General features: G+C 40.4%; 1 protein-coding gene across 1 annotated transcript in view; it reads left to right on the forward strand.

The window, feature by feature from the left end:
• Positions 1-26814, forward strand: part of CLVS1 (clavesin 1) — a 92010-nt gene that overhangs the window by 18443 nt on the left and 46753 nt on the right. The window contains 1 exon segment of the mRNA XM_065669377.1: positions 9966-10140. Within this exon segment, the coding sequence (XP_065525449.1) occupies positions 9966-10140 (175 nt within the window).

The raw sequence follows: 26814 nt of genomic DNA on the forward strand, positions 1-26814 counted from the left end.
TAAGAAAAACATCATGTCATTATAGACAGCACAATTAAGAAGCATACTTATTGTGCAGAGGTGGTCAGAAAAGTTGATTAGATGTTAGGCTGCATTAAGAATGAGATGGAGAACAAATAGGAAAAGATAACACATACTTTCATGTATGTTGGCATTCCAAACTCACCTTGAATACTGAATTAATTTTACATTGTATTATCTCAAAAAGAAGGGGATGTAAAAAATAATTCTTAAAAAAAATAGGGCAATGCAAGGAATTCATAGAATCATAGAATAGTTAGGGTTGGAAAGGACCTCAAGATCATCTAGTTCCAACCCCCCTGCCACAGGCAGGGACACCTCACACTAAACCATCCCACACAAGGCTTCATCCAACCTGGCCTTGAACACTGCCAGGGATGGAGCACTCACAACCTCCCTGGGCAACCGATTCCTGTGCCTCACCACCCTAACAGGAAAGAATTTCCTCCTTATATACAATCTAAACTTCCTCTGTTTAAGTTTTAACCCATTACCCCTTGTCCTGTCACTACAGCCCTGACGAAGAGTCCCTCCCCAGCATCCCTATAGGCCCCCTTCAGGTACTGGAAGGCTGCTATGAGGTCTCCATGCAGCCTTCTCTTCTCCAGGCTGAACAGCCCCAACTTTCTCAGCCTGTCTTCATACGGGAGGTGCTCCAGTCCCCTGATCATCCTCGTGGCCCTCCTCTGGACTTGTTCCAGCAGTTCCATGTCCTTTTAATGTTGAGGACACCAGAACTGCACACAATACTCCAGGTGAGGCCTCACAAGAGCAGAGTAGAGGGGCAGGATCACCTCCTTCGACCTGCTGGTCACGCTCCTTTTGATGCAGCCCAGGATATGGTTGGCTTTCTGGGCTGCGAGCGTACACTGCCGGCTCATGTTCAGTTTCTCATTGACCAGCCCCCCCAAGTCCTTCTCTGCAGGGCCGCTCTGAATCTCTTCTTTGCCCAACCTGTAGCTGTGCCTGGGATTGCTCCAAACCAGGTGTAGGACCTTGCACTTGTCATGGTTGAACTCCATAAGGTTGGCATCAGCCCACCTCACAAGCGTGTCAAGGTCCCTCTGGATGGCATCCCTTCCCTCCAGCTTATCAACCAGACCACACAGCTTGGTGTCATCGGCAAACTTGCTGAGGGCGCACTCAATCCCACTGTCCATGTCAGCGACGAAGATGTTAAACAAGACCGGTCCCAACACCGATCCCTGAGGGACACCACTCGTTACCGGTCTCCAGCCGGACATTGAGCCGTTGATCACAACTCTTTACGTGCTGCCATTCAGCCAGTTCTTTATCCACTGAGTGGTCCATCCATCAAATTGATATCTCTCCAATTTAGAGACAAGGATGTTGTGTGGGACAGTGTCAAACGCTTTGCACAAGTCCAGGTAGATGACATCAACTGCTTTACCCTTATCCATCAATTCTGTAGCCCCATCATAGAAGGCCACCAAATTGGTCAGGCAGAATTTCCCCTTAGTGAAGCCATGCTGGCTGGCACCAAGCACCTTGTTGTTTTTCATGTGCCTTAGCATGCTGTCCAGGAGAATGTGCTCCAAGATTTTGCCAGGCACAGAGGTGAGACTGACTGGTCTGTAATTCCCCGGGTCTTCCATTTTCCCCTTCTTGAAAATGGGGGTTATATTTCCCTTTTTCCAGTCGTCAGGAACTTCACCTGACTGCCACGATTTTTCAAATATGATGGCCAGTGGCTTAGCAACTTCATTCGCCAGCTCCTTCAGGACCCTCGCATGGATTCCATCAGGTCCCATGGACTTGTGTGCGTTCAGATTTTGAAGATGGTCTCGAACCAGATCCTCTCCTACAGTGGGCCCAAGGTCTTCATTTTCACAGTCCCTGCGTCTACCTTCTAAGACCTGGGTGGTGCAGTCAGAGCCTTTGCCAGTGAAGACCGAGGGGAAGAAGTCATTCAGAACCTCAGTCTTCTCCAAATCCTGTGTAGCCAGTTCTCCCGAAAGCTTCCTCAGGGGGCCTATGTTGTCCCTAGTCTGTTTTTTGTTTGCTACGTACCTGTAGAATCCTTTCCTGTTATCCTTAACATCCCTGGCTAGGTTTAATTCTAACTGGGCCTTAGCCTTCCTAACCTGGTCCCTAGCTTCCCGGACAACATCCCTGTACTCTACCCAGGCCGCCTGTCCTTGCTTCCATTTTTTAAAAGCCTCTTTTTTTCTTTCATTAACATTATGAACAAGGGAGGTAATCACATCAGGAGGAAGCAAAAAGTCCAGGGTTAGTTCAGATGGAAAGATGCTGAAGATGCCATAGAATTATAGCTAGAAGAGATATAGTGGAATAACATAGAGAAACGTGATAGCAGTGGGACTGAATCGGTGGTGCCATTTGTACCTTCTAATAACAGAACAAAGCAGCTGTGTAATTGCTTTCTGTGATTAAACAGTAGCTTCATAATGTTCAAAAGAACATCCTTTGCCTTTCAGTAATGAAAAATTAACTTGTGGAACTCAATGGTGCAAGAAATAGAGCAAATAACTTAGTATGATGCAAGGATGGATTTCACTGCCAGAAGAGAATAAGGCTATGAAACACACAAAATAAAGTAAAACAAAAGAGGTCATCAATCCTAATGTTTCTAACCATAAGCAATTCCTGTACCAGCATTCATTTTCTTCATTATTACTGCAGATGTGCTTTAAGGGGACAGTATCATAACATCAGAAACCCCTCAACAGGAGAATAAAAACTACCTCTCTAACACTGTCTTGAACTGTGACTGTCAGTCTGCTCCCACATGTCTCCAACAGTGGAGACCACTAACCTGAAACTACCACAGACTCCCTAACTGTGCTCATTCTGGAATGCATTCTCTGCTCACCTTTCCCATGCTTCTCGCAGGGGACATCGCATTTGCGACTATCCAGGCAAATTATTGCACTGGCTCTGCTGTAGAACTGATTTATTGATTGCATTTAGGGGTTGTAGCATAGGGCTTCTGACAATTTCCACAGTATTATAAAACACTGCCTATGATTGTCACTTATTCCTTCTCAACAGAGAAATTTGCACAGTTTGCAAGCATGACATTGCTCTAGGAACAAAAAATGCAAGAAAATCGCTGGTGTGTAGCTCAGAAATACTTAACTCTTGAAGGGATAAAACAAATCCATGTCTGGAGGAGCAGCTGTGTTGCACCTGAGATTCAGCTCCAGCCTTTCCTTTCAGCAACAGGCTACAAAGTAGAGCTGCGCACTGCTCTTGAGAGGCTTCACCCTGCACGGCACTGAGCACTCCGGCTGGAGGCCAGCCATGCCGTTAGCCTGATGGCTAGGCAGCACTACTGTACCCGTGTGGACCCCTTAGGAGCAGTCTGTGCTGTGACAGGTTGCAGCCGTTTGCCTGCTTCATTTGGGATCAGGTCCCTGGAGAGCTCAAGCAGGGATTTTTTGAACTCTCAAGAGTGCTTTATCTTGGTCCAATTCCCTGCTAGATGGGGTGACACCTCCCTGGGCTGAGGCAAAGGGAAGAGCAGGTGTCACGTCCCCATCCCCTCCATAGTTCTCTGGTGGAAGCTGGTCCTGCCATGGGTCTTAAGAACCCCAACCACCTGCACTCTCCAGCTGTAAGCACAGGGGCTGTGAAGGTCCCCATTTTTCAGTCAGATTCCACATAAGAAAGGGTCCTTGCGCAGTCACATTGACATCAGGAACAAGGTATTCATTTGGCAAGGATGCCCACAATATGAATGAGTGTATGTAGGAGGAGATTCGTAACGCAGACTTGAATGCAGAGCATGCAATTCAGGGGCTATTGGTTGCTATGGAGTTCAACAGAAGTGGAAAGTGACAGCAAAAAAACTCATAATACTTGTATATAGAAGAACCTCCAGAGAAATATAACAAGAGGAATAATTTCATATCTTTAGGAAAGACACAGAGGCAATTTTTGCATGATAAAAGAATAAACTGATGCAGTTTCTTTTTGCAGGCTGGTACATTTCCCCTTCACTGGCAATGACAGGCTTCCAGCTCACTCCAAGCAGGAATTCAAGGCCAGACAGATATCTGTGGGTGACTGGCCTCTGTTCAGTTATAAGCTAAGCAGTAGCTTTCTAATGTTGTTAAACACAGTTCAGGTCTCAGCTTAGTCTATGCTATTCTTTGTATCTTGCACATTGTGGCACTAGGCACTTCAGAAATAAAAAATCAGTGCACTTATCTATCCAGTCTGTTATCCTGGATGTAAAGTTACTTGGGAATTTTATTTATAGACTTACACAGATGCTGTGGGGAAAAACTTGTTATCTTTTCATTACAAAGAGGAGAGATGCCTGTCTGAAGCTGACATACTAGAACAACCAAAGATAGCTACACTGGATGTGACAGAAGAATAATTTGGAGCTATGACATTAACTTGATGCAACCTGTGTTTTACCCAGTAGGAGTTTTATGTGCATATATTCTGGTTCTACAAAGAAATAGAAAGTTCTGTAACTTGGCCGTGACAAAGAAGAGGTTGGTACCCTACAAAACAAGACAAAAAAAATCTCATAGCGTTGTGTAAGAATTTCTCCATTTTGCCTGCTAGTGAATTGTTCATATTTTTGCAACTAACAAGTTTAAATGGCTTTGGATTGTTCTATGAAGGAAGTTACCTGTGACTGGTCAAAATACTTGTTGTGAACGTTTGCTGTGAATGAAACCCATTTTCTCTGTGAATCACAGAAAAGCCCTGCTAATTTCTGTGCACATACGTGCTGTTCAGACCTCACACAGATGAGACAAACAAGCCCTTTTCAGTGCATGAGTCAGCTGTGAGCTCCTCTGAGACATGCATCCCCAAGGACTGGATGTCAGTAATTTCCAGTGCTTTTTTTCAGCTGAGGTGAGTTTTATATTTCTAAAATAAATACATGCATTAAAAAACGCCAAATGTTTTCAAAGAACACATTAATAGATGCTGGGGTTTTCTTATCAATATTTGATGAGCAGAAAGGAGAATTTAATCTCCTGAAATAAATTACTTCATATGAACAACAGATCAAAACCCAATACTGACTGGATTCCAAGGGCTTTTCCGTGAACAGCATACCTTGTCATTGTGTGGGATCAAGTTCTATACTGTGAGGGTGGTGAGGCAGGTTGCCTAAAGAAGTAGTAAATAGTACAGCCCTGACAGTGTTCAAAGGCAGGTTGTGGACCTAAATGATCTTAAGGTCCTTTACAACCCTAACTATTCTATGACTCTATGATTCTATGAAATATATTATTTCCTGGGCTCTCCCTCCTCCACCAGCACTGATCTGCTGTGTTCTTTGCATCTCCCTTTTTAAGCCTTTCATAGAATCATAGGATCATTTAGGTTGGAAAAGATTATAGAGTCCAATTGTAAACTTAACACTGCCAAGGCCATCACTAAACCATGTCTCTTAAGTGCTGCATCTGCACGTTTTAAGTACCTCCAGGGATGGTGAGTAAACCACTTCCTTGGGCAGCTTGATCCAATGTTTCATAACCCTTTCAGTGAAGAAATTTTTCCTAATACCCGATCTAAACTTCCTGTGGTGCAATTGGAGGCCATTTCCTATTGTCCTGTCCCTTGTTATTTGGGAGAAAAGACTGGCACCCACCTTGCTACAACCTCCTTTCAGGTAGTTGTAGAGACCTGTAAAGTCCCCCCCCAGCTTCACCTTCTCCAGAGTAAACAACCCCAGTTCTGTCAACCTTTCCTTATGATACTTGTGCTCCAGACCCTTCACCAGCTTGTTACCCTTCTTTGGACTTGCTCCATCACCTCAATATCTTTCTTGAACGAGGGGCCCAGAACTGAACACAGGATTCAAGGTGCAGCCAGCTTCTTCAGCTTGGATTAGCCCAAATAATTTGGGCACCCTGAAGATATTTTCTAGTCCTTCTGCTTTCCTTTTCCTCTTATGTGCTTTACTCTCAGTGGGAATCCTCCTTGCAGGGCAGTAACAGCTCTGCCTCCACTAAAAGCTCTTCATTGGTGATTTATTGACTGGAGAGGGACCAAAGCAAGATGTGGCTTCTTACCTGATTTGCGTCTCTGCCATGTTTGCAGTTTGCTGAATGTTATTCAGCTTTGGCCACATTGTAAGTATGTATAGGAGAGAGACTCTTTAGCACATACTAACTCAGGAATGTTAAGTCGAGTTGTCTGCAATTGCCAAGATAATGACACTGGTCCAAACTTTGTTAGCCTGCTGTCTTGTGGGACAGTCAGGATTTTTAGTGACAGTTTGGTTTTGCTTACTGCCAGACTATCTTAATGGCTTCAGCTGCCAGTACTTCTGTATGTTCATACTCTTAACCATCTGATAATCCAATTAATTTCCCTAGCATGCCTAAAACAAAGCCTGCACGAAGCTGTTCAGAGAGAGTAATGTCAAAAGCCTTTACTAATGTTATCTTCTCCCAAAAGTATTGCTTTTTTGCAGTATATCTTATTTGACCCCTTATTTTCCAACAGTCCCTCAGCTTTATTATCCATGTATCTCTTCAAAATGACTGGTGGCAGAGACATGCAAATAGATCGTTTAATTTCTCTGCAATGTCTTTATCCCCTTTAATTGTTCCCATTGCTCCCTGGTACTCCACTGAGCCTTTTGATTCTCTCACAACCTGCTTACGCCTCTTATAATTAAGTAATTTCTTCTTATTTATTTTCATGTTATGCCTTTGGCTAATCTCTCCACCAAATCCCTCAGCTAAACCATCTTCATTTTTGTTTTACATTATTGTTCCCTACCACTAGCTTCTGTTGGGCTAACTTCCCATTTTCCAAAGGATATTTGAAGAGCCTCTTTTGTGGTACCTTTCCATTCAGCCAAGGCAGATAGGCACTCTCCCTCCCTCTTCCTTTTTGTCTTTCTGGAGCTTGTGCAAATCTTTCGTAACTCATTAGTGGCTCACTCCAGTAGGTTCCATGCTGAATCCTTATAGCACCTTACACATTTCCCTTTATGTAATAGTAATTTATTTCACCTTTTTTGTGTGTGAGAGGGTTAAACTGGTGGAGAGGGTTTTGGAGGAGGGAAGGGAATATTAAGCAAAGGAACAAAAGAGATGGACTAATAGAAAGTGGTTCTGTGTTCATGCATAGAAAATGATTTGGATGCAAATCAGTCACACAGCTGAACGATTTGTGTCAAAGCCTCAAGATCAGGGAGCAGAGGGCTTCAGCCTCAAGTGGCACTCTTTCTGATTTCTATCCAGACCCTACATTCACAAAACAGCATGCCTGCAAACAGCCCACCTGGAAGACCTGTGTGCTGCTTTCATGTCTCCTTGTCCTCATCTGAAAAACATCTTTGTGTTCACTTTGAATTATTTCCTACCCCATGTTTTAAAACTGCAAATACTTGTGGGATTGGGGAGAAACCTGGGCAGGGCACAGCCAAATCATTTACACACTAAGAAAACTGAGTGCCATATCTCCCAGGCAAATAATTTCTACTGAAAGTACAGGTGAGTAATTGATTCATATAGTGGTAATTTATGTAGACACCCAAATAAAGTCTGGAATTCCTCAGCATAGAGTCTGAGAGGAAGATTTTGCACTCAGTCAAATAAAATATTTCATTGTGATTTAGAGTTTAAGCATATTACAGAGGATGCCTTGTAGGCACTGTATTTATACAGCCCTATTGAAATCATTATGTAGCCTTTAAAAGTATCAGGGATAGCAACATCATGAATATGAGTCTGAATGGTCTATTAAGAAAACTTCTTCCCACAAATTAAGGATGAAACTTTTTCTTATTACAGTGTGGCCTTCAGTAATAACAAGTGTTCAGTTCATTTTCAGGTTTGCAATTGTGGGGTTAAATTGAGCTCTGGATTAGTCCATCTTCCCTAATCTAGCCAGAAAGCCCATCCATGAATGATGACATCATTGTGTGTTGATGCCGCTAAGAGGGTAGAGAAGGCTGGGATGTGTGTGGTGACACTTTTGGAGCCACTGCACAACCACTGGGAGCTTCCCTAGGGCAGTTCTTGTGGAAGGGTGACCCCCTTGAATGGGGGTGCTGGGTTAGAGCAGTGTAGGATATATTAAGTAGATAAGGTCTAGGGGTGCATTCGCTTCTACCATCACTGAAATCCTAGTAATCTGGTGCTGCTGCTTGCAAATCATCACCAGTTGGGTTACGGATAATATATCCATATCATAGTTTTTTGAAATAAATTTAGACTAAAAATAAATGTAATTTGCCAATCCAATCAGTACACCCTCACCTTATGTTGCTAAGGAAATTACTTTCAGCTTGTCTGTTTAGCACAGTTTCCCCACAGGATTTGAAAAGGTCAATCTTGTCCTGTTACTGCAAATGAGAGAGAGGTAGTCTGGTACCCAGCAGCAACAAAGTTGAATCTTTAAGCTCTGTGTGTTGCAAGTTGCTTCAGCAATTATGCTTCAGAGGAGCTTCTAACTTTTGCAGAAAGGCTCAGTTCAGAGACAGCTTTTTCAAGGGACCATGTCTTTAGACAAAGACTCCACTCAAAACCCGATGAGAGAAAAGAGAAAGAACAGGAAAACACTTCACTCAAGGCCGGGTTGGACAGAGCCTTGGGTGACATGGTTTAGTGTGAGGTGGCCCTGCCCATGGCAGGGGGTTGGAACTAGATGATCGTAAGGTCCTTTGCAACCCTAACTATTCTATGATTCTATGATTCACCATTTACTTCTAACAGAAATCTCTCCTGTGTTGCTGCTGTTCAGGAAGAAGTCTTGGTGGAGAAGTTTGCTTTGACTGCACATAGGTTTTTTCTCTTGGGCAGAATTGGAAAAACCGCTCTTGAAGGCTTCAATGACTTGTTTCGTATTAAAGAAAAAAACAGAAGAGGATTAAATTAAAATCTCCATGGGAGAACATGGTGTGAACCTTCCCTGTAATAGAGCTCAAGCATCATTAAAATTTGAGAATTATGCAGAATTAAAGCAGACTGCAAAAGCAGTATGTTACAATCTCATTTTAGACAAGGTTAAGCTGAACTTTCTCAAGCTTTCTTTTCTTATTCTTCTCTTAAAGACTCTATTATTTGTAAATCATCTTAGTGAGAAGGACAGATCAGGAGACAGCCTGATTCAGCTTACTCAGGTGTGAATATGGAATTAGTCGTTAAGTATCCAACTCTTGCGTTTGTAAAATTCATGAGATAGAAGTAGAAAGGGGCCCAGGCTTCTCTGTACAGACTTCCACATGAAAGTAAAACATTTCAGTATTTTCTTCGTTGTCACTTTCTATCCCCTTCAGGGCCTCCTTCAGGGCCTTCTAATTATTCTCCCAGAGCTGAGGGAAGCCTTTCAGCCAGCCTACTGGGAGCTGCTAATTAATAAAGAGTTCCTATTTTGAGTGGATGCAGCTATTTTTCGTATTGCATTTGGTTTGCAGAAATAAGGCAACAATTAAAATTTATGATGTAAAGCCTTGAATCATTCACTCCACTCAAGCAGGAAGCCAAGGAACCTGGTTGTAACCATACCATTTATATCAATATGGCACTGGTTTATTTCCTTTTCAGATTTTTCCTGTTTCTTATAGAAAGAAAAGAAGGAAAACAAACAAACAAGCAGATTGGTAAAGTATATCCAAAAGAGCAGGGATTTAAACTGATAGCCTGAATCTGTTTCATGTCACCACAGACAAATATTTTCATCAAGTAGCTTAGCTAGAATCTATTGTAAGGAATGCCAGAAGAATCAAAACGATTTCATTCAGGGTTTATTTTATCCAGCAGTGTGCAGGAGTTATCACACCAAGCAGAAGGATGTGAGTTTTGGGGAAGGAGCTCTTTACTGACAACTCTGAAACAACTCTTTTTTCAGGAGAATTCTACCAGAATAAATCCCCCACCCTCCCTCACACCTCATCCACAGCAAAGCTGCGTATCTTGAGGTTTGAAGATAACTGCAACCATTGATCACTTCTTTTTCTGCTTCGGCTTTAGGAACTCCTTCATAGATATCCTCCGGGCTATCCTGCTGTCCTTGGAAGTGCTCATTGAAGATCAGGAGCTTCAGATAAATGGCTTCATTCTAATTATAGATTGGAGCAACTTCTCCTTCAAGCAAGCCTCCAAGCTTACGCCATCTATCCTCAAACTGGCAATTGAAGGGCTACAGGTAGGTGGAGGGTAATACATGTACTTGCAACTCTTATTGCTACAGACATTGATTTTTGCCTCATCAGGCAGTGGGCAGAGTGAAGGGTGGAGAAAATAATCCAGAATGCTTTAGTGTCCCATCCACTTTCAACATAGATTGATTTTCAGATGTTTCAGTTTGACTGTCTTCCACTTTTATTTCAACTGTAAATCAGTGTAAGCAATATACATGTTGCTTACTGCAGCATTAAAAGGAGGGTTAGAGATTTAAGGTTTAATCCATCAGAGTATTCAGGGTGATTAAAATCCAGCAGTGTCTGCCTCCTGGAGTGTGCAGTCCACACACAGGCACATTTGTATGCAGAGGGAGGGTGGCAGAAGAAGAGAGTAGCTCCCTCAGTAGATGGAAGTGTGCTGTTGTGTTCACGTGAGCATATTTGAGTTGGACAGAAATAAGGAAAAGGGAGGACAGGCTCCCTGTTGTGCCCTCATTCTGACTGCCTTCATTTGTCACATAGGATCCTGCTGCATTATGGTTCAGACTCTTCAGGGGCTGTGCATACACTTGGTGCTTGCAAATAAATAGGAGCAAGCTAAACCATGTGGTGTTACAGGGTTAGGATGAAAATGAGGACCAGGTAGCTGGGGCCTGATGGGGTAACCTGAGGGTGAGGGTAAGATGTGGTGCTCAGAGAGCACTTCAGCCCTTTCCACAAGAGTGTGAACCCATCTCTGCTGCTAGACCCAAGATGGGTTCTTAGGTTTGAAGTAGTCTGACACAACCTTATTAATTGTGGGCATTTGATGGGATACAAAGACTATTTACGTTGGAAGGACCTCTGGAGATCATCTTGTCCACCCGCCTGCTCAAAGTGGAGCTGACAGTCCTTGACCAGGTTGCTTAATGACCACAAGTTTCATATTGTAGCTGCATACTTGAAAGGAGAGATTTTATAAGCTGTTGGGTTTATTCTTTTAATTTGATTTTTAGCACCTTTTGGGTATCTTGCAGTCATAAATACCTCAGGAATAATCTTCCCTGGAGTGTGTGTATTCTAACTTTAACTTACAGATTAGAAAGAACAATTTATTCAGCTAGTTTTTTGACTAACAAATTGTCTACAATTAGGTAAGAATTGTCTTTTCTTTGTGTTATTCAAAAATGAGGTAGGAAAATCTGCCAGCAGTTTGAAGCCTGTTCTCTCCTTCGAGGGGAATTTTCGTCTCTTTAACAAATTAGAAAGTCAAGCTGTGCAAGTAGTCTCTAGGACAATACCTTATCTTCTCCTGCTGATACTATCACTTCATCTGCCTTCCTTCACAGAATAACATTCTGTGGTTGAAAAAACCCTCCAGTCAGAAAGAAGATAAGGCCAAGTGACATTCACAAGCAAACCAGATTCCAGCAAGGTGTCCTTGTGCCTGTCCAAATTTTGCACTTCCAGCTCTCCAGTGAGAGGCCAGTCCAGCCTACATCCCATCTGATTTCTGGACATGGCACTGCCAGGTTTTCTGCCTACATTTTATTTGCAGTTCTTGACATCAGTATGTTTCTGAAAGTACCAAAGCTTGAAAGTACCAAAGCTGATTTTATGATTAATTATTAGCCTGACTTCCTGTGCTTGCAATTTAAAGAGGTTCCCTTCTTGTTGGTGGGTGGGCATTTTATTTAATTTTATTCTTCTCTGTGATAAATAGAAATATAACTCTCTCTCTAAAAAGTACAGACTGGGATAATGTGCCCTAGATTTTCTAACCACTGGCTGGCTTGAAGAGCTGTAGGAGTTGTGAAGGCAATTTGCCAGGTTTAGAGAAGCAAGTCATTCATGCTTATAAAGCTCATATTTAACAAACAATATTGGTGTTGGTTTATATTAGGGGCGAATATTTTGGGCTCCCCTAATTGCTATTGAAATACCTTCATTAAGACTTCTTTCTATTATTATTTTAAAAGAACTACTGCTATCCTAATGTAAAATTAATGTAAAATGTTGAAATGCAAGCAAGACCTGCACACAAGAAAGGAAGAGTCACAATATGAGTTGCATTGGAGGTCACTGGAAGCAAAAACGTCAGGTTCTACTCTCATGAGATGATGATGTCTGAAAAAAAAGGAGATTGTTTTAGTTCCTTATTAGTTCTCACAGCTAAGGCACTGTGCATATACAGATCCTCAGACAGGCAGATTACATGGCTGTCCCAGTCCTCTTTTCTAAGGAAAGATTTTGTGTCATATTAAGTCCTGTGTGACTCTAGTGAAGAGGATGCTATGAAAATAATTCTCTCTTACAATTTCTAGGGGGGTTGAACCCTTATCTTCACAATTTGGTATCTGACCCAGGAACTTCGTGTCTCTGAATGTAACAGTAATTTTAATGTCATAGTTGAACCATTTTCCCATAGCATTGTTTAGATCTCATCTGATTCAGTGTCTCAGAACATAACTTTCTGAAATATAGAACTGCTAAAAAATAAACAGTAGTGTATTAGAAAATTTAAATTTATGCATTTGGGTCTTCTTTTTTCTTACTTTCAAATTGCTTTAAGCCAATTAATATATTGGCAGCTCATTTTTTGCATTTGTATTTAATTTAATTTTTATCCTGGAATTGCTGCTGTAGTACATTGTCACTAAGTACAGAGAACAAACATTACACAGGTGCATATATTAATTCATCCTGTGTTGTAAGACCAGCACTAAGCAAATCTAATAGACTTGTCTGTAGAGATTAATATGTTGTGATTATATAAGATGCTTAGTTCCAAACACTGTATAGTCTGTAAATGCTCAGAGAGATGAAGTACAAATTACATCACCATGTGGCTGAAAGCGTATTTTGCTCAATACTACTCTTTATTCTGTTTGGATTTCTGTATATATAGCATCACACAAGATAGGTCATTATAACTGTGCTGTTTTTCAGTTATGATGTTATTTAATTATCTGAGAGTAGCCTTACGTCTCCACTTTAAACAAAAGTTGTGCAGATGCAAAGCAAGTATTTGTACAGCATGGCAATTCACATTATGCCACAGCAGTGCAGGAACAAATGTTTTCGTAGTGACTAAACCATCTCTGACTACTGAGCTCTTTTATCACAAGACAGTTGCTACTGTGTGCTTCCAGCTCATACCATACTCCTTCCTACACTGTATTGATGTTTTGTGTTTTAACACACTAAAGAAAAAAATCATCATGTGGATGGAAAGGTGGGGAAAGGCATGTATAAAAGCAATCTATTTTGCCAATAACAATGAGTTTTAACTTCTGATCCTTATTCTTTTAACATGAACAGCTTTTCCCATTCACAGTGTATTTCTCCCCTCTGTTCTCTTCATCTGTGAAGTTATACTTCTCTGTATCATGCTGATCTTATCTTATGATGGCAGTCAAAATTTGATCATGGCTTAAAAGACTAACAAGATGAGTACAGACTAACAAGTTAACAAGATGACTACAGGCTAACAAGTTAACAAGACTAACAAGTTAACAAGAGACTGACCATTTGACATTTTATATAACAGTTTAGAAGATCAAAGTCTAATGGCAAAGGTAAGAAAACCATGTTCCAATTTTGAAGCAGGTAAAGCATGTAAAAATGGTCCCTTCTTAGTATACAAGATGTTTGTTACTGACCCCTGCATTTGATGACCTCTAATAAACACGGGAATTAGGGCTGAAGTGTAAGTGTTACAGGAAACATAGCCTGGGTGTCCAGTGAAGTCCAGACTATTTTTTTTAATGCTAGTTTTTTTTTTTCAAAGGATGTAGTTGCTTTGCCTCCAGACAGGTCTTTCCATTTTAGGGTGAATATAGAATACCAATGAATACAGAAAAAAGCTGTTTGCTTCTGCTTTATCCAAAGCAGAATATATACAGAGCTATGTCCTGCAGTCTGTGTACATGCATGCACATATCAATTTAGAAATTCCCCCAGCTAGCACTATGAGTTGAAATGCAACAACTTCTCCAACAGCATCCAGAAATAGTTCAAAACTTTCAAAACAGCAAGAGGTCTGATCTCTCCTGCCATTGTTTTGGTGAAAACAAAGCCAGAAGGCCCCTGTCTACCAAGGCCCAGATGAGTGGCTTATGTCCCAAATCAGCAAGTTGGATTCAAAACTGACCGGAAGATCAGGTTGGCACTGCAGCATACCTAGTACTACCTTACATAAAGTCTAACTTGCCCCAGGGCTTTCTCAAGGTACTAAAAGAAGAAGTAGGGTGAATGGTAATATCTTGGCCATATTTTTTCTTTCTCTGATAATTCTGTAACATGTAGTTGTACTCACATATGCAAGGACAGCGAGTCTTAAAAAAAAGCCCTATGCCTCCCTTGTCACAATGATGAATCACTGCAGGAGTGATCTTTAGGGTTCAACAGGGCTTTCATTCAAATTTCACAATCATCGCAGCAAATAGCAGTAACAACAGGGAATAACCAAGATCTGCAAACAGGAATTTGTCCCTAGATTTTCACTGCTAATAACTTGACAGAATTTATGACCAGCAATGTCCATTAAAAGATCCGTTAAAGTTCTTTCATTTATTTTTTTTTAATTACCTTCAGTTTATCATCATCCAGTGAAAATCTGAAACTGGTATTTCTTGAAGGAGAGGAAAATAGAAAGAAATCAATGATGTTTGACTTAAAAACACCTTTATCAGATACTGGTACTGATAAAATTCTTATGGGAAAAAAAAATCAAATAAAGGAAACTTGTATAAGCTTCTCTTAGAAAATTGTTCAAGGTACATTTGTCCAAAATAGCTCTGATGCTGAGATCAAGCCAGCTAATCAAGCTAACAGGGTTTTTTGACATTATTGGAGGTTATCCCATGTCAAAATCTGAAATGAGATACCACATTAGAGAAAACTCAGCCTGCTTAGAATTATAAGAAGATCTTCAATCTTTAAGATGAGCAATAGGATTAAAAGTTGTTTTGGAGGTTTTATTTTTCTTAGGTTTGGTTTTTGTGTGTGTGTGTGTGTGTGTATTTTTTAAATTTTCTTCCCACTGTAATTATGTGGGATTGAGAAACTTAATGTCTGTTAAATTATAGCAGCAGATTATTGGTCTCTTGACACTGTCTTATACAATCAAATATTTTTCTTGTTGTGCTTCAGAAGGAAGAGCTAATATAAAAATTATGCTCAAAATGCAGGCTATAATGTAAGGCTTGAAGGAAAAAAGTGTAATTCAATATTATATCAAAGTGTAATTTTCTGGGGCTGTTTCTTTTTCCAAATCTTAAATGAAAGATATGAGCTTTCAGAGCTGATAAAGCTCTCCAGTGGAAAATTTCTTTTTCTGGAACAATGCCAGTTTTTTTTTTTTTTTGTTTTTTTTTTTTTTTTTAAGAATAAAAGTATTATGGTGAAATATATTTCCAAAATTCCCTTGGAAAAAAAAGTCTGGAAATGTGCTTGTTTCCAAAATTTTCATCTGGAAATCTAAATATTTAATATTCCATTCCATTATAGCTAGTAACTTCTGTCTCAATTGTTAGAATTTCTTGCTTTTTCAAAGTTTAAATCAAGCTGAGATAATGGAACATATTTCAGATCAGCATAACCTGGTTTAATTGGTATGATAAAATCTTTGTTGTGGTCAAACTGTGGATCCGAACAGAGCCCAGACAGTCCTTGTACATCTGGAGACTTCGCAGACTTGGTCTTCCCTTCACCAGCCTGGACCATGGGGCAAGGAACTGACTCTTCTTTCCTTGTTTAAACACATTCGTACTCTGAAACCCGAGGTAGATGTGATCTCTTTGACTTAGTACTTGCAGTTGAACTCTTTATTAGTCATGTGAAGGATGCAGGATATAAGATGCAGTAGAAAAAGATACAACCATTTTTTACACAGAATTTCTGAACATAATACCATCTTTACTTTAAAATGTCTTCATAACAAACTGAAGAACACTCTAAAGCACACTACTCTAGCTCAGCCTTTCTGTAGAAACCTGTAGTATAGGGAGAATTCTGTCTGTGCTATAAATATCCTATGATGCTGTTACTTCTCATCAGGTATATATAACAGGTCGTATTAACAGAAAGAGAGCTCTCTGTCATTGCCTACAGAAGGCAGAACAGATCAAATGTTTAGAAATAGAAGCTAGGCAAGTAAAACCATATATAGGCACATCTATACACTGGTCTGGACAAGGACAAGAGAAAAAAACCTAGCACCTAGTCTAAAAAGCCCCTCAATGTAGACCCTAAAGCTGTTTATCTCTGTGAGACTAAATGTAGACTCAAAAGTCACTCATTCATTGCTTCGAGTGCTCCTCAGTCTTTCAGGTTGAAAATCTTGAAATACAGCATTAGCAGACAGCTGAGGCCAGTTGCTGGATTGGTATAACTGGCTGGGGCTCTGTGCACATCTGCAGAGTAATACTGATTTATGACAACTGAGAACAGGTCCCTCTTTCCCTTCCCCTGTTAGAAAGAAACCTACTTGAAGGCAGATTTTATGTCTAGAATTTAAAGATATGTAAAAGGTTAAGGGAATGTTTATGTTTTCAATTTTGTGCAAAAGCCCTTCCAGGATAGGGAAACTGAAGAGAAAGGGATATTCTAGGCTGGGTTCTCGAGGGTAGATAACTGTTTCTTTAGCGGTAGCCTACCAGAGCAGTGGCCTACCGGAAGACAGGCAATTTCCTCAGAATATAAAAGCATGTGTGTTGCTGCCTTGTGTTATAACGGTTGTGTGTTGATAAGACCAAAAGGTGTATTATAACTTCCTAAACTGGAGTCCCTGCCAATAACTGTAGAATATCTGCTAATAACTCAAGTTTATGTTCATAGAGGCAAGATTATCTGGAAAACATGGGTTTACTTGCAGAGGGGGACAAATCAGGTCTGTGAAGAAAATAGAGAACTCCTTCCAATAAGAATGATTTAAGTGTTTCTAAAAGGGGCAGCCTCAAGATCTAATGATGTTCAGCATCTGAAAATGGCTACAGATCAGAATTTAGCAGGTGCCATAAAATATAATGGGATACTCTTCTTCCCAAACATCTTCAGCAAAAACTTCCTTGATTTCAAATCAACTTGATTTCAAATTCACTTGTAAGAGATGTAAGTCTACGCATTTACACAGATATTGGGATTAAACGATTTGTAGTATATATACAGAAAAAGTATACCATTTTTTTCCATTTCAGGTTGCCTCAAAAGTTCCCAAATCTGTTCTGTAGTTATTTGTTTCCTCAATATTGTAATGTGCTTCATGTTAGAGACCTCTGTTGAACTGCTGAACACGAAGTTACAGCTAAAGATGAGCACTTATATCCATTGGAAGAAGGTCAGTTTGAATCATTTCATAAATGCTCATGCTATCTGTCTCCAACAGCTGTTGTGATATGTAGAGTGAGCACTTTGAGCTGTCAGTGAGGGTGCCTTTGAAATTATAGGAGACAAGAAAAGGGATTGGCTCATTATATATAAAATAAAAGTAGATAAACAGACTTTGCTGTGTGCAAGAGAAGGCCTATGCTCATTCTGTGCCTATCATCTCTAGGGATTTGACTGGAACAAAGAAAAAGAAAAGCATAGTAGCTGTAGACTTGCATTTGTCACTTCAAAATTGGAATTAGCTGCATAGTAGAATTGATCAGCCCAGTCATGTTTGCCAGTTGGAGGCTTTGGGGCTTTTGGCTGTGAGTAAAGGATAAGCTGCAATGTGGACAGCCTGAGAGGCTGGATATGTTAAGTGGAAAGTCTTTTTTTAATGCCAGTTATTGTATTTCAGTAAAGATCCCATTGAGTTGCTCAGTTAGACAGGAAGAAAAGAAATGAAAGAGTTTATTGCAATAAGTCTTCTTAGAACAGAAAGCAGCTGTTTCTTACCGGTAGCCAGCAAAAAGGCAGCTATAGCTAAAACAAGTCATCCTCTAACCTTCCCACCAGCAGATGCATAAATACCTCATGTTATATCATAAAATGTGAATGTGTCCAAATGTACGTGCATTAATTTACATTATTCCTGCCCTCTTTAATTTTGCAGAACTTCAGGAGTGATGCATCTGCTATAACTATGTAATTTCTTTTATAACCCCGAAAGCCTTTTTAGCACAGAAACTGAGTGAAAGCTTCCTGAAGAGTGTGTGTACTACAGACAGCTTCTTGCTATGAGAAACATATAAAGCAATTATGCACAAATATTAAAAAGACTGTATTTACAAGATTAGACCAAAAAAGATACAGTAGTGACTTTTCAGTGAGAGTTACGTATCAACAGAGGTGGAATGGGTACTATTTTGTTTGTGATGTGAGGTAGTGTTGGAGGTACCTGTGGCTAGGGAGATGAAAGCAGTCACAGCAAGAGCAGGAGTGATGATATCCCGGTACACTGTGCTATGCAGCATGGAGTATCTCCTGAGCACAGGCAGGTAAGGTCTTGCCACTGTCTGGGAGAGGGCTCATGCTGAAGCCTTGCTAACAACTGCAGCAGTGAAATTCATGCCTGCTGGGAAAACAGCTGTGGCAGTGTAAGACCAGTTGTCCCTTTACACCTCTGTCTCAAAGTCCCCTCTTTAGCACACATTTTCAAGGGTGTGCTGCATCAGTGGAACTGGCTGTGGGTCTCTGCTGTGCAAGAGCAAGCAGCTCAGCTTGTGCGGATGCAGGAGAGGGCTCTGGCCAGGACTCTGTGTTCACACTGTCCACTTTGCTGCTCTAGGCAAGGTCATAATTTCTGATGCAAATTTCTAACAAAGAGCTACAGACAGTAACATTTTTAAATGTGCATAAAGACAGTGACTTTGAAAAATATTTGCCTTATTCTTTGACTCCTGTTATGTACAGAAAACCAGGACTTTTCTACCACACACAGCAATTCTCTTGAAAACCTCTATTATTATTATTTCCTCCTAAACAAAGTAACTCATAAATTCCTTAATACTTTGTATGGTCAAACGTATTTCTATGGTCAGTAGGTTTATGACTAGTATGGTCAAAAGGGAGTACAATGTTTTCAACGTTTCAGGTGAAATTCCAACTGATGTGAATAGGACTTTGCCATTGCCTTGATGGAGCCTGTAATTCCAACCCTATTACACCATGGTAGGAAGTGATTTTCCACTTTATAAGTTTTCCAGGCTTGCAGAAAATCGTCCTCAACATCCAAGCACTTTCTGGAAATTTTGCACATCGACTTGAACTTTTTGTCTGGTGATCTTGAAGCATTCAAACATTTTGTTCTCAAGCATTTTTATGTATCTTAACTGTGTAGAGCTTAACACTTGAAACAAGCATTCCTGAATAGCAGGGGTTCCTTGATGCAAAAATGTCAACATGAAACACCTCAATCTTCCAAGGAAAGATGAAAACATCGAGTGAAAAATTCATCCTGCTTCCTTCTCTCCTCCTCTCTACCCCTTGCCCCCTCCTAAGCTTTGATTTCAATAAATGGGCATTTTCAGAGGAAAAAAGAATTTCAGTGATAATTCCTCCAGAGGCTCTATTGCCCTGTAATTCAAACCTCTCTATGGTTCTTTCAGGATGTGTTTTACATCTCTTTCTGGTAGACATGTATTAGCCCATTTGAATGTGCATTCTGCTTTTCATTCTGAGCACATTCCCACCGTTTCAAACTGTTTGCAGAAGAACCAGCTTAAAGCATGGCTGAGGTGTAATAAAAATAATTTCCATTTCAGAAGAGGCTTTCTGATCAACTCCAATCTATATGCAATGAAAATGCAGCTAGGAAAAAGCATAGCTAACACAAATAATTAAAATGGAAATATTCTACAAATAACAGGTACATTTGGAATGTCATCCAATTGACAGTTTTTCAGAACAAAGGCAGAAGCATGAATATATGTGATGAGTGAAATGGCTGGTGTTTAAGAATTATGGATGATAACAACAGAACTTTCAATAAACCAAAAATAGAGTTCAGGCTTGCCTAGGCTTATAGGGTAATATAAATCTTATTCTTCTATTTTCCAAGAGAAGTTAGGAACATCTTTGGATCAGTAGAAGTGTTCTCAGCAGCACGTGTGCTCAGTGTCTGGAAGAGATGGTTTCTGGTGGGTTGGTGGGAATGCTTATGTAAATGGACATCTGCAGTAGTTACAAAGAGTCCTACTCTAACTTCTGTGTGAAGTTTCATGAAGAGTACCTCCAACAATCCTAACTTTATTTGGTTTCATTTAGAAATACAGAGAACCTGAATTGAAAAGTTTGTCTGGAAATAATATCTCCTCAGTATAGCACAGAAAGCATTAACCTCCTTGTGATGGTCCTTTCCTTTATCACATCATTTGATATCAGTTATCAAACTTATTGCTAAGTGTGAAAAAGGTGCAAGTGGACACTCCTGAAGAGATAAGGATTCCTGAATCTGTACTGTAACTGAAATTGATGAATTGGTACAGATAAAGATTCTGACTTAATCTATGTAAGTGGGTTTCTGCTAACATTGGAAACAATATCTACTATTCTGGAAAAAGAAAAGGTTTTCTAACTATGCCAAAAAATTACCTTCCATTTTTTCAGACAAATTCTGAATATTTTTTATCAAAAAGAGAACATTTGCACTCAAAAACCAACCAGGCAAACCTCAATTTCTGTTGTTGGGCACTATGCGTAATCTAAGTCAATGATCACTGCAGCATAGAGGCTGTTTGTAGTCGTTCGGCATCATGTGTGAAAGAGCCACTTGGACAACTAGATTTAGAAAGGACTAAGGAAGCAGAAAACAGCCAAGCTGCAGTCCTGGTCAGATGCTGCAGCAGAATCTCTGCAACTAAGCTTTCTTTACAAGAAGTCAACATTTTCAATAAGAAGGACACAACTTTTCACACATAAATAAATAGCTTGGCCAGAAGAGCTGTCTCTTGTTGAAACTGAGAGAAACTTGGTTTATCTGCAAGATTCTACCTTACACTTAATAGCTGTATCACCCCACATATTCTTACCCAGTCCCTGCCATGTATATGTGGGTTCAAATGGAGCTCTGGTCATCTAATATTAATTGCTGTTCATAGTAGAACTACTGCAAATATTAGATTTGTTGAACCGCAGCCATCAGATCAGCTGGCCATTATCTAGGTTTTTCCACTTCCCAACCTCCATGCTCTTTCTCTATGTTTGATATTGCTTTCTCCTCTAAATATTAGAAGATGCATAAAGCTGTGAGGTAAACCAGGTGTGCAAGGTGTGCATTTTGTGATGCTGAGCTCACACGGTTTACAGCATTAGATATTCAAACACACAAAATTTAATTAACTATTCAAGAAATTTCCCTCTTTCAATTTGTTATACATGCCTGAGTGAATGTTAATGGGGTCACATAGCTCTTTGAACTGCTGCTGACAGAACAATAAAGAGTTCCTGTGGTTTTCAAGAAACAGCACAGTATAATTTTGCTTGCTTTGCAAGGGCATTTCTTAATGATATCATTATACACTCTAAACTCCTGGTCCACTCTCAGAAACTCACAACACTTCAAATGACAAGTTACCTTCTCTTCTCCCTGGGAGAATTGAATCTCAATTATAATTTATAATGTGTTACTTACTCAGTGAATATTCTTTTCCTGTGCCTCTGAGAGGTGCCAGCTCTGGTATTTTAATGAAGCACCCCCGTTTTATAGCCTCTCTCCTTAAAAAAGTGGAACAACAGCATTTAAAGGGCTAGACCTCTTATCCAGTTTGCTGAGTAAAGAAAGGAATAAATTCCATTTGAATTGTCTTTAAAGAAAATGAAAATAACTTAGATTTATCTCTATTCCAGAGAGAGCTCATGCCTGAACAATATTGCCTGGGAATGTAGAAATAACCTTAACAAATTCCTGCCATCTGTGATAAAATTGATTTAAATGTTTGAAATATTTTACTGCTTACACAATTTTGAGCTTTGTTAGTTTTTTTTATTTGTTTGGGGTTTTCTTTTGGTTGATTTGGGTTTTTTTTCACATCTATTCTAGGCAAAAGAAAAAACAACAAATAATTGAGTGTTGTGATGTCATGGGCCCACCGGGCCAAAAATAGTTCACCTTTATGTTGCCAACCTAAGTCCATCTGAGCCACTTCAATCTTAGCAGCTTTATCCACTTGTTGGTTGTTCTGGTGTTCCTCAGTGGCCCGACTCTTGGGTACATGTGCATCTACATGGTGTACCTTCACCACCAGGTTCTGCACCCGGGCAGCGATATCTTGCCACAGTGATTAGCTTGAGTAGATTTGTTTGGTATCTACCTCTAAGGAGTGCCCAGCTTTGTGCACAGGAGAAAAACAAACAAAAACCCCACAGACCTTTGTAGTACTGCATTCCTTTTCTTTGAAGCTAATGCAGAAAGTACACCTGTAGGATTCCAGATATAGGCTAAAAGAAAAAAAAAACAAAAAGAGGAAACAATCTTGTATGCTTATAGAAAATTTTGAATTAGTCCTCTGTGTTGATTTTCCTTGAATTTGAAATTACAATTAACTGAATTACAATTAAATTGTAATTTAATTACAATTAAATTACAGTACAAATTCTGTAATAATATCAGAACATGATTATCAGAAATATGCTTTCAACAACAGAGAGTTTTGTTGGGCTTGCACATGCTTGAAAGTAAGTACCTAACTTCGGTGTGCATCTATACAGTTAGTTGTCAGGCTGCAGTTTTCCCTCAGCAGCAGTAATCTCAGATACTGGGTCTCCTCAAATTGCCCCAGACCAGTCAGGAAGTATCCATGCCACTGACATGAACAGGGGCAACTGATCAAAGATTTCAGTGTAGTGAATCTCCAAGTATGTTACCAATATTATTAGCGTGTCTGTGTAACCACAAGCAAAAATCAATGTCTCCCTTGTTTTGTGTGTATTTGGGAGGTTGTATCCAAACCCAGAGAGCAACTTCATGCCACCACTCCCTAGACCCTGGAGGCTGTGCTTTCACGGTAAAAACCTCTTTGAATCTGGGCTGGTTGGCATACTAAAAGAAGATGTGAAATGAGTCTTGGCAGGGACATATCACTACAGATGAAACATCTGTTGATTTTTGTGTGTATTTCATCCTTTTGAGAAACCTGCTACCTCAGTAGGCAACAGCCTTGGAAGATGTGACAAAGGTAAACCCTTCTGATTTACTTTGCTATTCAACTGTTGTAGCATGTGAAGCAAATCTTGCATCCTTTAAATATTTCAAAATACTATTTGTATGTGCTACATGCAGCAAACCAACAACTTTAGATTAATTTATCTTTTTGTTTTGATCTATTTTCTGCCCTTTCAGTCAAGAGCTGACATTTCCCTAGCATTTCTCCAATTGCTAATGCACAGCAGTTCTTTACAAGCTGAAGAACTTTTACACTGCCATGATGGGAGGTTTTATGAAGCAGAACAGCTAGTCCCATATCTCTCTTTTCTTTCGTCTTCTATTTTTTTAATATCCCCTCCCCAACCCCCAAATTATGTAAATGATCTCAGCACCACAAGTTACACATTGAAAAGCTTCTATTCAGGAAGTAGTACTGGAATGATATTTACAATCGTTTGCTTTGCTAAATATATCAGAAAACATGCCATTTCACTGTTTCTTTTGTTGCCACGTCCCCCACTTTCTTTGCGTTATGCCCTTTCTCAGATAATTTCTGACTGAATTTCAAGGTATTGGCTCTCTGGAGATGTTATTATCTACAGAAAGCAAAGCTCAGATTTTATTTAATACTTTTACTATCTTTAAAAGCTTTATAGGAGCTGTAATGTGTGGAGGGGTAGAAAGGGTGGCCATTTTTTCATACTAGACACTTTTCCAGGGCTGGTGTACTACCAGCACACGCTGAGATGCTATAGGAATGCAACAGAAGTAGAGCTCCACAAAACCCCATTCATTTCCACCCTTCAGTAAAAACTAAAATAAAAATGGGGACAAATTAAATAAAACTGGAGTTGGCCTTTAAAATACAACTGTCTGATTTTTTTTATATCCTGGAGTTGCAGGCCAAGAAGCTATAAATATATTTGGGCTCGTGAAACAATAGCAATTCCAAGGGGGATGTGACACCCCCAAGAAGTCCAGTTGTTGATGGTGCGTTTAAAAGCTAGATCCAGCAGAAACAAAGCTTTGAATGAGAATTCATGGCAAAATCCTTCTCTGTTGCCTTGATGTTAATGGCAGGGCAGTAATAACTGAAGTCTGGGAGCTATTGCTCTAAAAAACTATAGGAGCACAAGGCTGATACTTTGCCACTGTCATTAGTGACACCCATTACTTGTCACTAGCACAAGGACAAGGAGGTAACAAATGAAGCTACTAGGAGCCAGGTTTGGAACAAATGAAAGAAATCAACACTTCCTGTAGTGCACTGTAGACCTGCAAGTCCTTGTCCTGAAGGATATGTGAATGCCACATGGCTTCAAGAGACACTGGACAGGTTATTTTGAGAGAAATCCAGTAGGGGTGACTAAGATGACAGAAATCATATCTGAATCTAAAAGCCGAGAATAACTGAAGGCTGAGACCATGTTGAATGAAGACATGTTTACCTGCCACTCAGGCTTACGTATTCCTCCTCTCCCTCAGCAGCTGTATAGGATAGGTGGTCTGGAGGAAGGCTACAAGGCCAGATGTGTCTTTGGCCTGGCTGCATGGCTGCCTCCTGCTCCAGAAGCAGCAAATTTTGCATCTGTCATCAGTGATTCCTTCAAGTACTGCCTAGTTATGGTAACAGTTATAAAGCATTTGCCTCCAAGAGTCCAAAGACACTAAGCAAAAATGGTCCTAAATTTTCTGCTGGCATACAACCAATATAATTAGGATAGTGGGCTGCAGTCATGGCTCAGGAACAGTCCTTGGCACTGTAGGACTTGGTTCTCCTCTTGTCAGTGCAACTCAGTGGTGTCAGGATGAGCATTACTGATTTATACTGAAACTCATGAAAACAGGTTAGTATTGACCCCTATGAATACAGAAATGACAGTTTGCTCAGCCAGTGGCTCTGTTAGTGATGTCAGTGGCAGAACAGCATATACATTTTTCCTTCAAACACTATTTATCTTTAAATATCTAGCATGAGAGAGGAATTTGTAAATGTGATCTTCCATGTTTACTAAGTAAGTAAAGATCTGATTTGGTTCAATATGGTTAAAATGAGCAACCAACCAACCACCATCTCTCCCTGATCACCCCAAAAAGAGGGAAAAACCACATCCCAGAATGAAATAAAAATGTCTGAGCCAATGTCATGTAAGACAACAGGAAATCATTAGATATGTACTGCCCACTCCTTCTCCCTCACCCCCCAGGCTACAGGTTTCATTTTGAAACAAATCTGTACTTGGAGGCATTGGTAACTATTTCCATTTATTTTCCACTTCAGTGATATGTAAAGCTGCACTTCTGATATGGCTTGCCAAATGCCTCCGTTGATTTACATAAAAGGTTCCCAGGAGGAAGAAATATTTGCCTGAAGGATAAAAATAAACATATTCAAGCAAAAAAGATGCTAGGAAAAATGTAGTGAATTACGAGATTTAGTGGAAAGCTGATTGTATGTCTCCCTGTGCTTATCTAAGCATGACCTCAGCAGTGTTTGGTGGATCAGAATCACAGAACATTCAGATGTTCCCATTGATCCATTACCTGCTCCTAACTGGCACTGTTGCCCTGCTGGTGGGCTGACTAAGGTGGGTGAGGGCAGGAGCTGCTGAGTTGAAAGTCTGTTTCCCTTCTCGTGATGCTGAAGTGAGCATTGCTGGTGGGAAGAGCAGAGAACCACAGAGCCTCTTTCTCCACCCTCCGAAGGAAACCGCTCCTCGTGCTGTGCTGGGGCCAGGTGAAGCAGTGATTATGAGGATGAGATGAAAGCTGGACTGTGGTACTATGACTCCAGTGTCTCACAGAGCACCCAAAGCACAGCAAGAGTAAAGCGTCCCTGAATTCCCCAGCTGTGCTCTGGCACAAAACCATGCAGTCTTCCCCAGTGGTTTTCAGCTTCTTTGCAGGAGTTTTGCACAAACCATAGGACTCAAAGGGGTGAGAGTTTCATCCAAAATCATGGTGCTCTACCTGGTTCTCTTTGAGGAGTGCATGGAAACCTCACAGCAGGTCCTCTCCTCCAGGTGGGCAAGAGACTGTCAGTCAGGACAGCTGCTCCATAGTACTGCTGCAGCCTTCCTCTGGAAGCATGCAAACCCCCCACACTCCTCCTCTCTTTTATCTCCTTAATGTCATGATTTATTTTTTTTAATGGAGATGTAAGTGCAAACTGAAAATTTAAGACTCTTTGCATTTGCAATCTAGGTTTTGAGTCTCAGTGGTACATTCAGTTAATGTCTTCAGGATTTTGTCTGCTGCCATGAAGGCTAGAACCATTTTCTTTTCATTTTAATTTTAATGAAAGCTCAGCTTTAAAGCAATACCACAGGAACAGCAGCTTGGGCTTTAAGGGAATCTTTGAAAATCACAATGTGATTGATTGCCAGTGCTGCTTCTGTGTCTCCACAAAACAGGAGGTTTACATATGCTCTCACTCCCTTGCAAGGCTCACTTGTGACCTGGCTGCTGCTGCTGCCCTTGCAGAATAGACAGCTGTGTTGAGTATGATTGTGATTGCAGTAGAACGGTTTGGCTGGATGGAGGAGGAGGGATGAATGAAAAGGTACAACCTCTCTGAGCCAAATGACACATAGCATCTGTTGCATTAAGCAAGGTCTGGTGAGCAGCTCCAACACCTCCCTCCTCA

Source organism: Lathamus discolor, chromosome 2 (genome assembly GCF_037157495.1).
Source record: "Lathamus discolor isolate bLatDis1 chromosome 2, bLatDis1.hap1, whole genome shotgun sequence".
Classification (NCBI taxonomy): domain Eukaryota; kingdom Metazoa; phylum Chordata; class Aves; order Psittaciformes; family Psittacidae; genus Lathamus; species Lathamus discolor.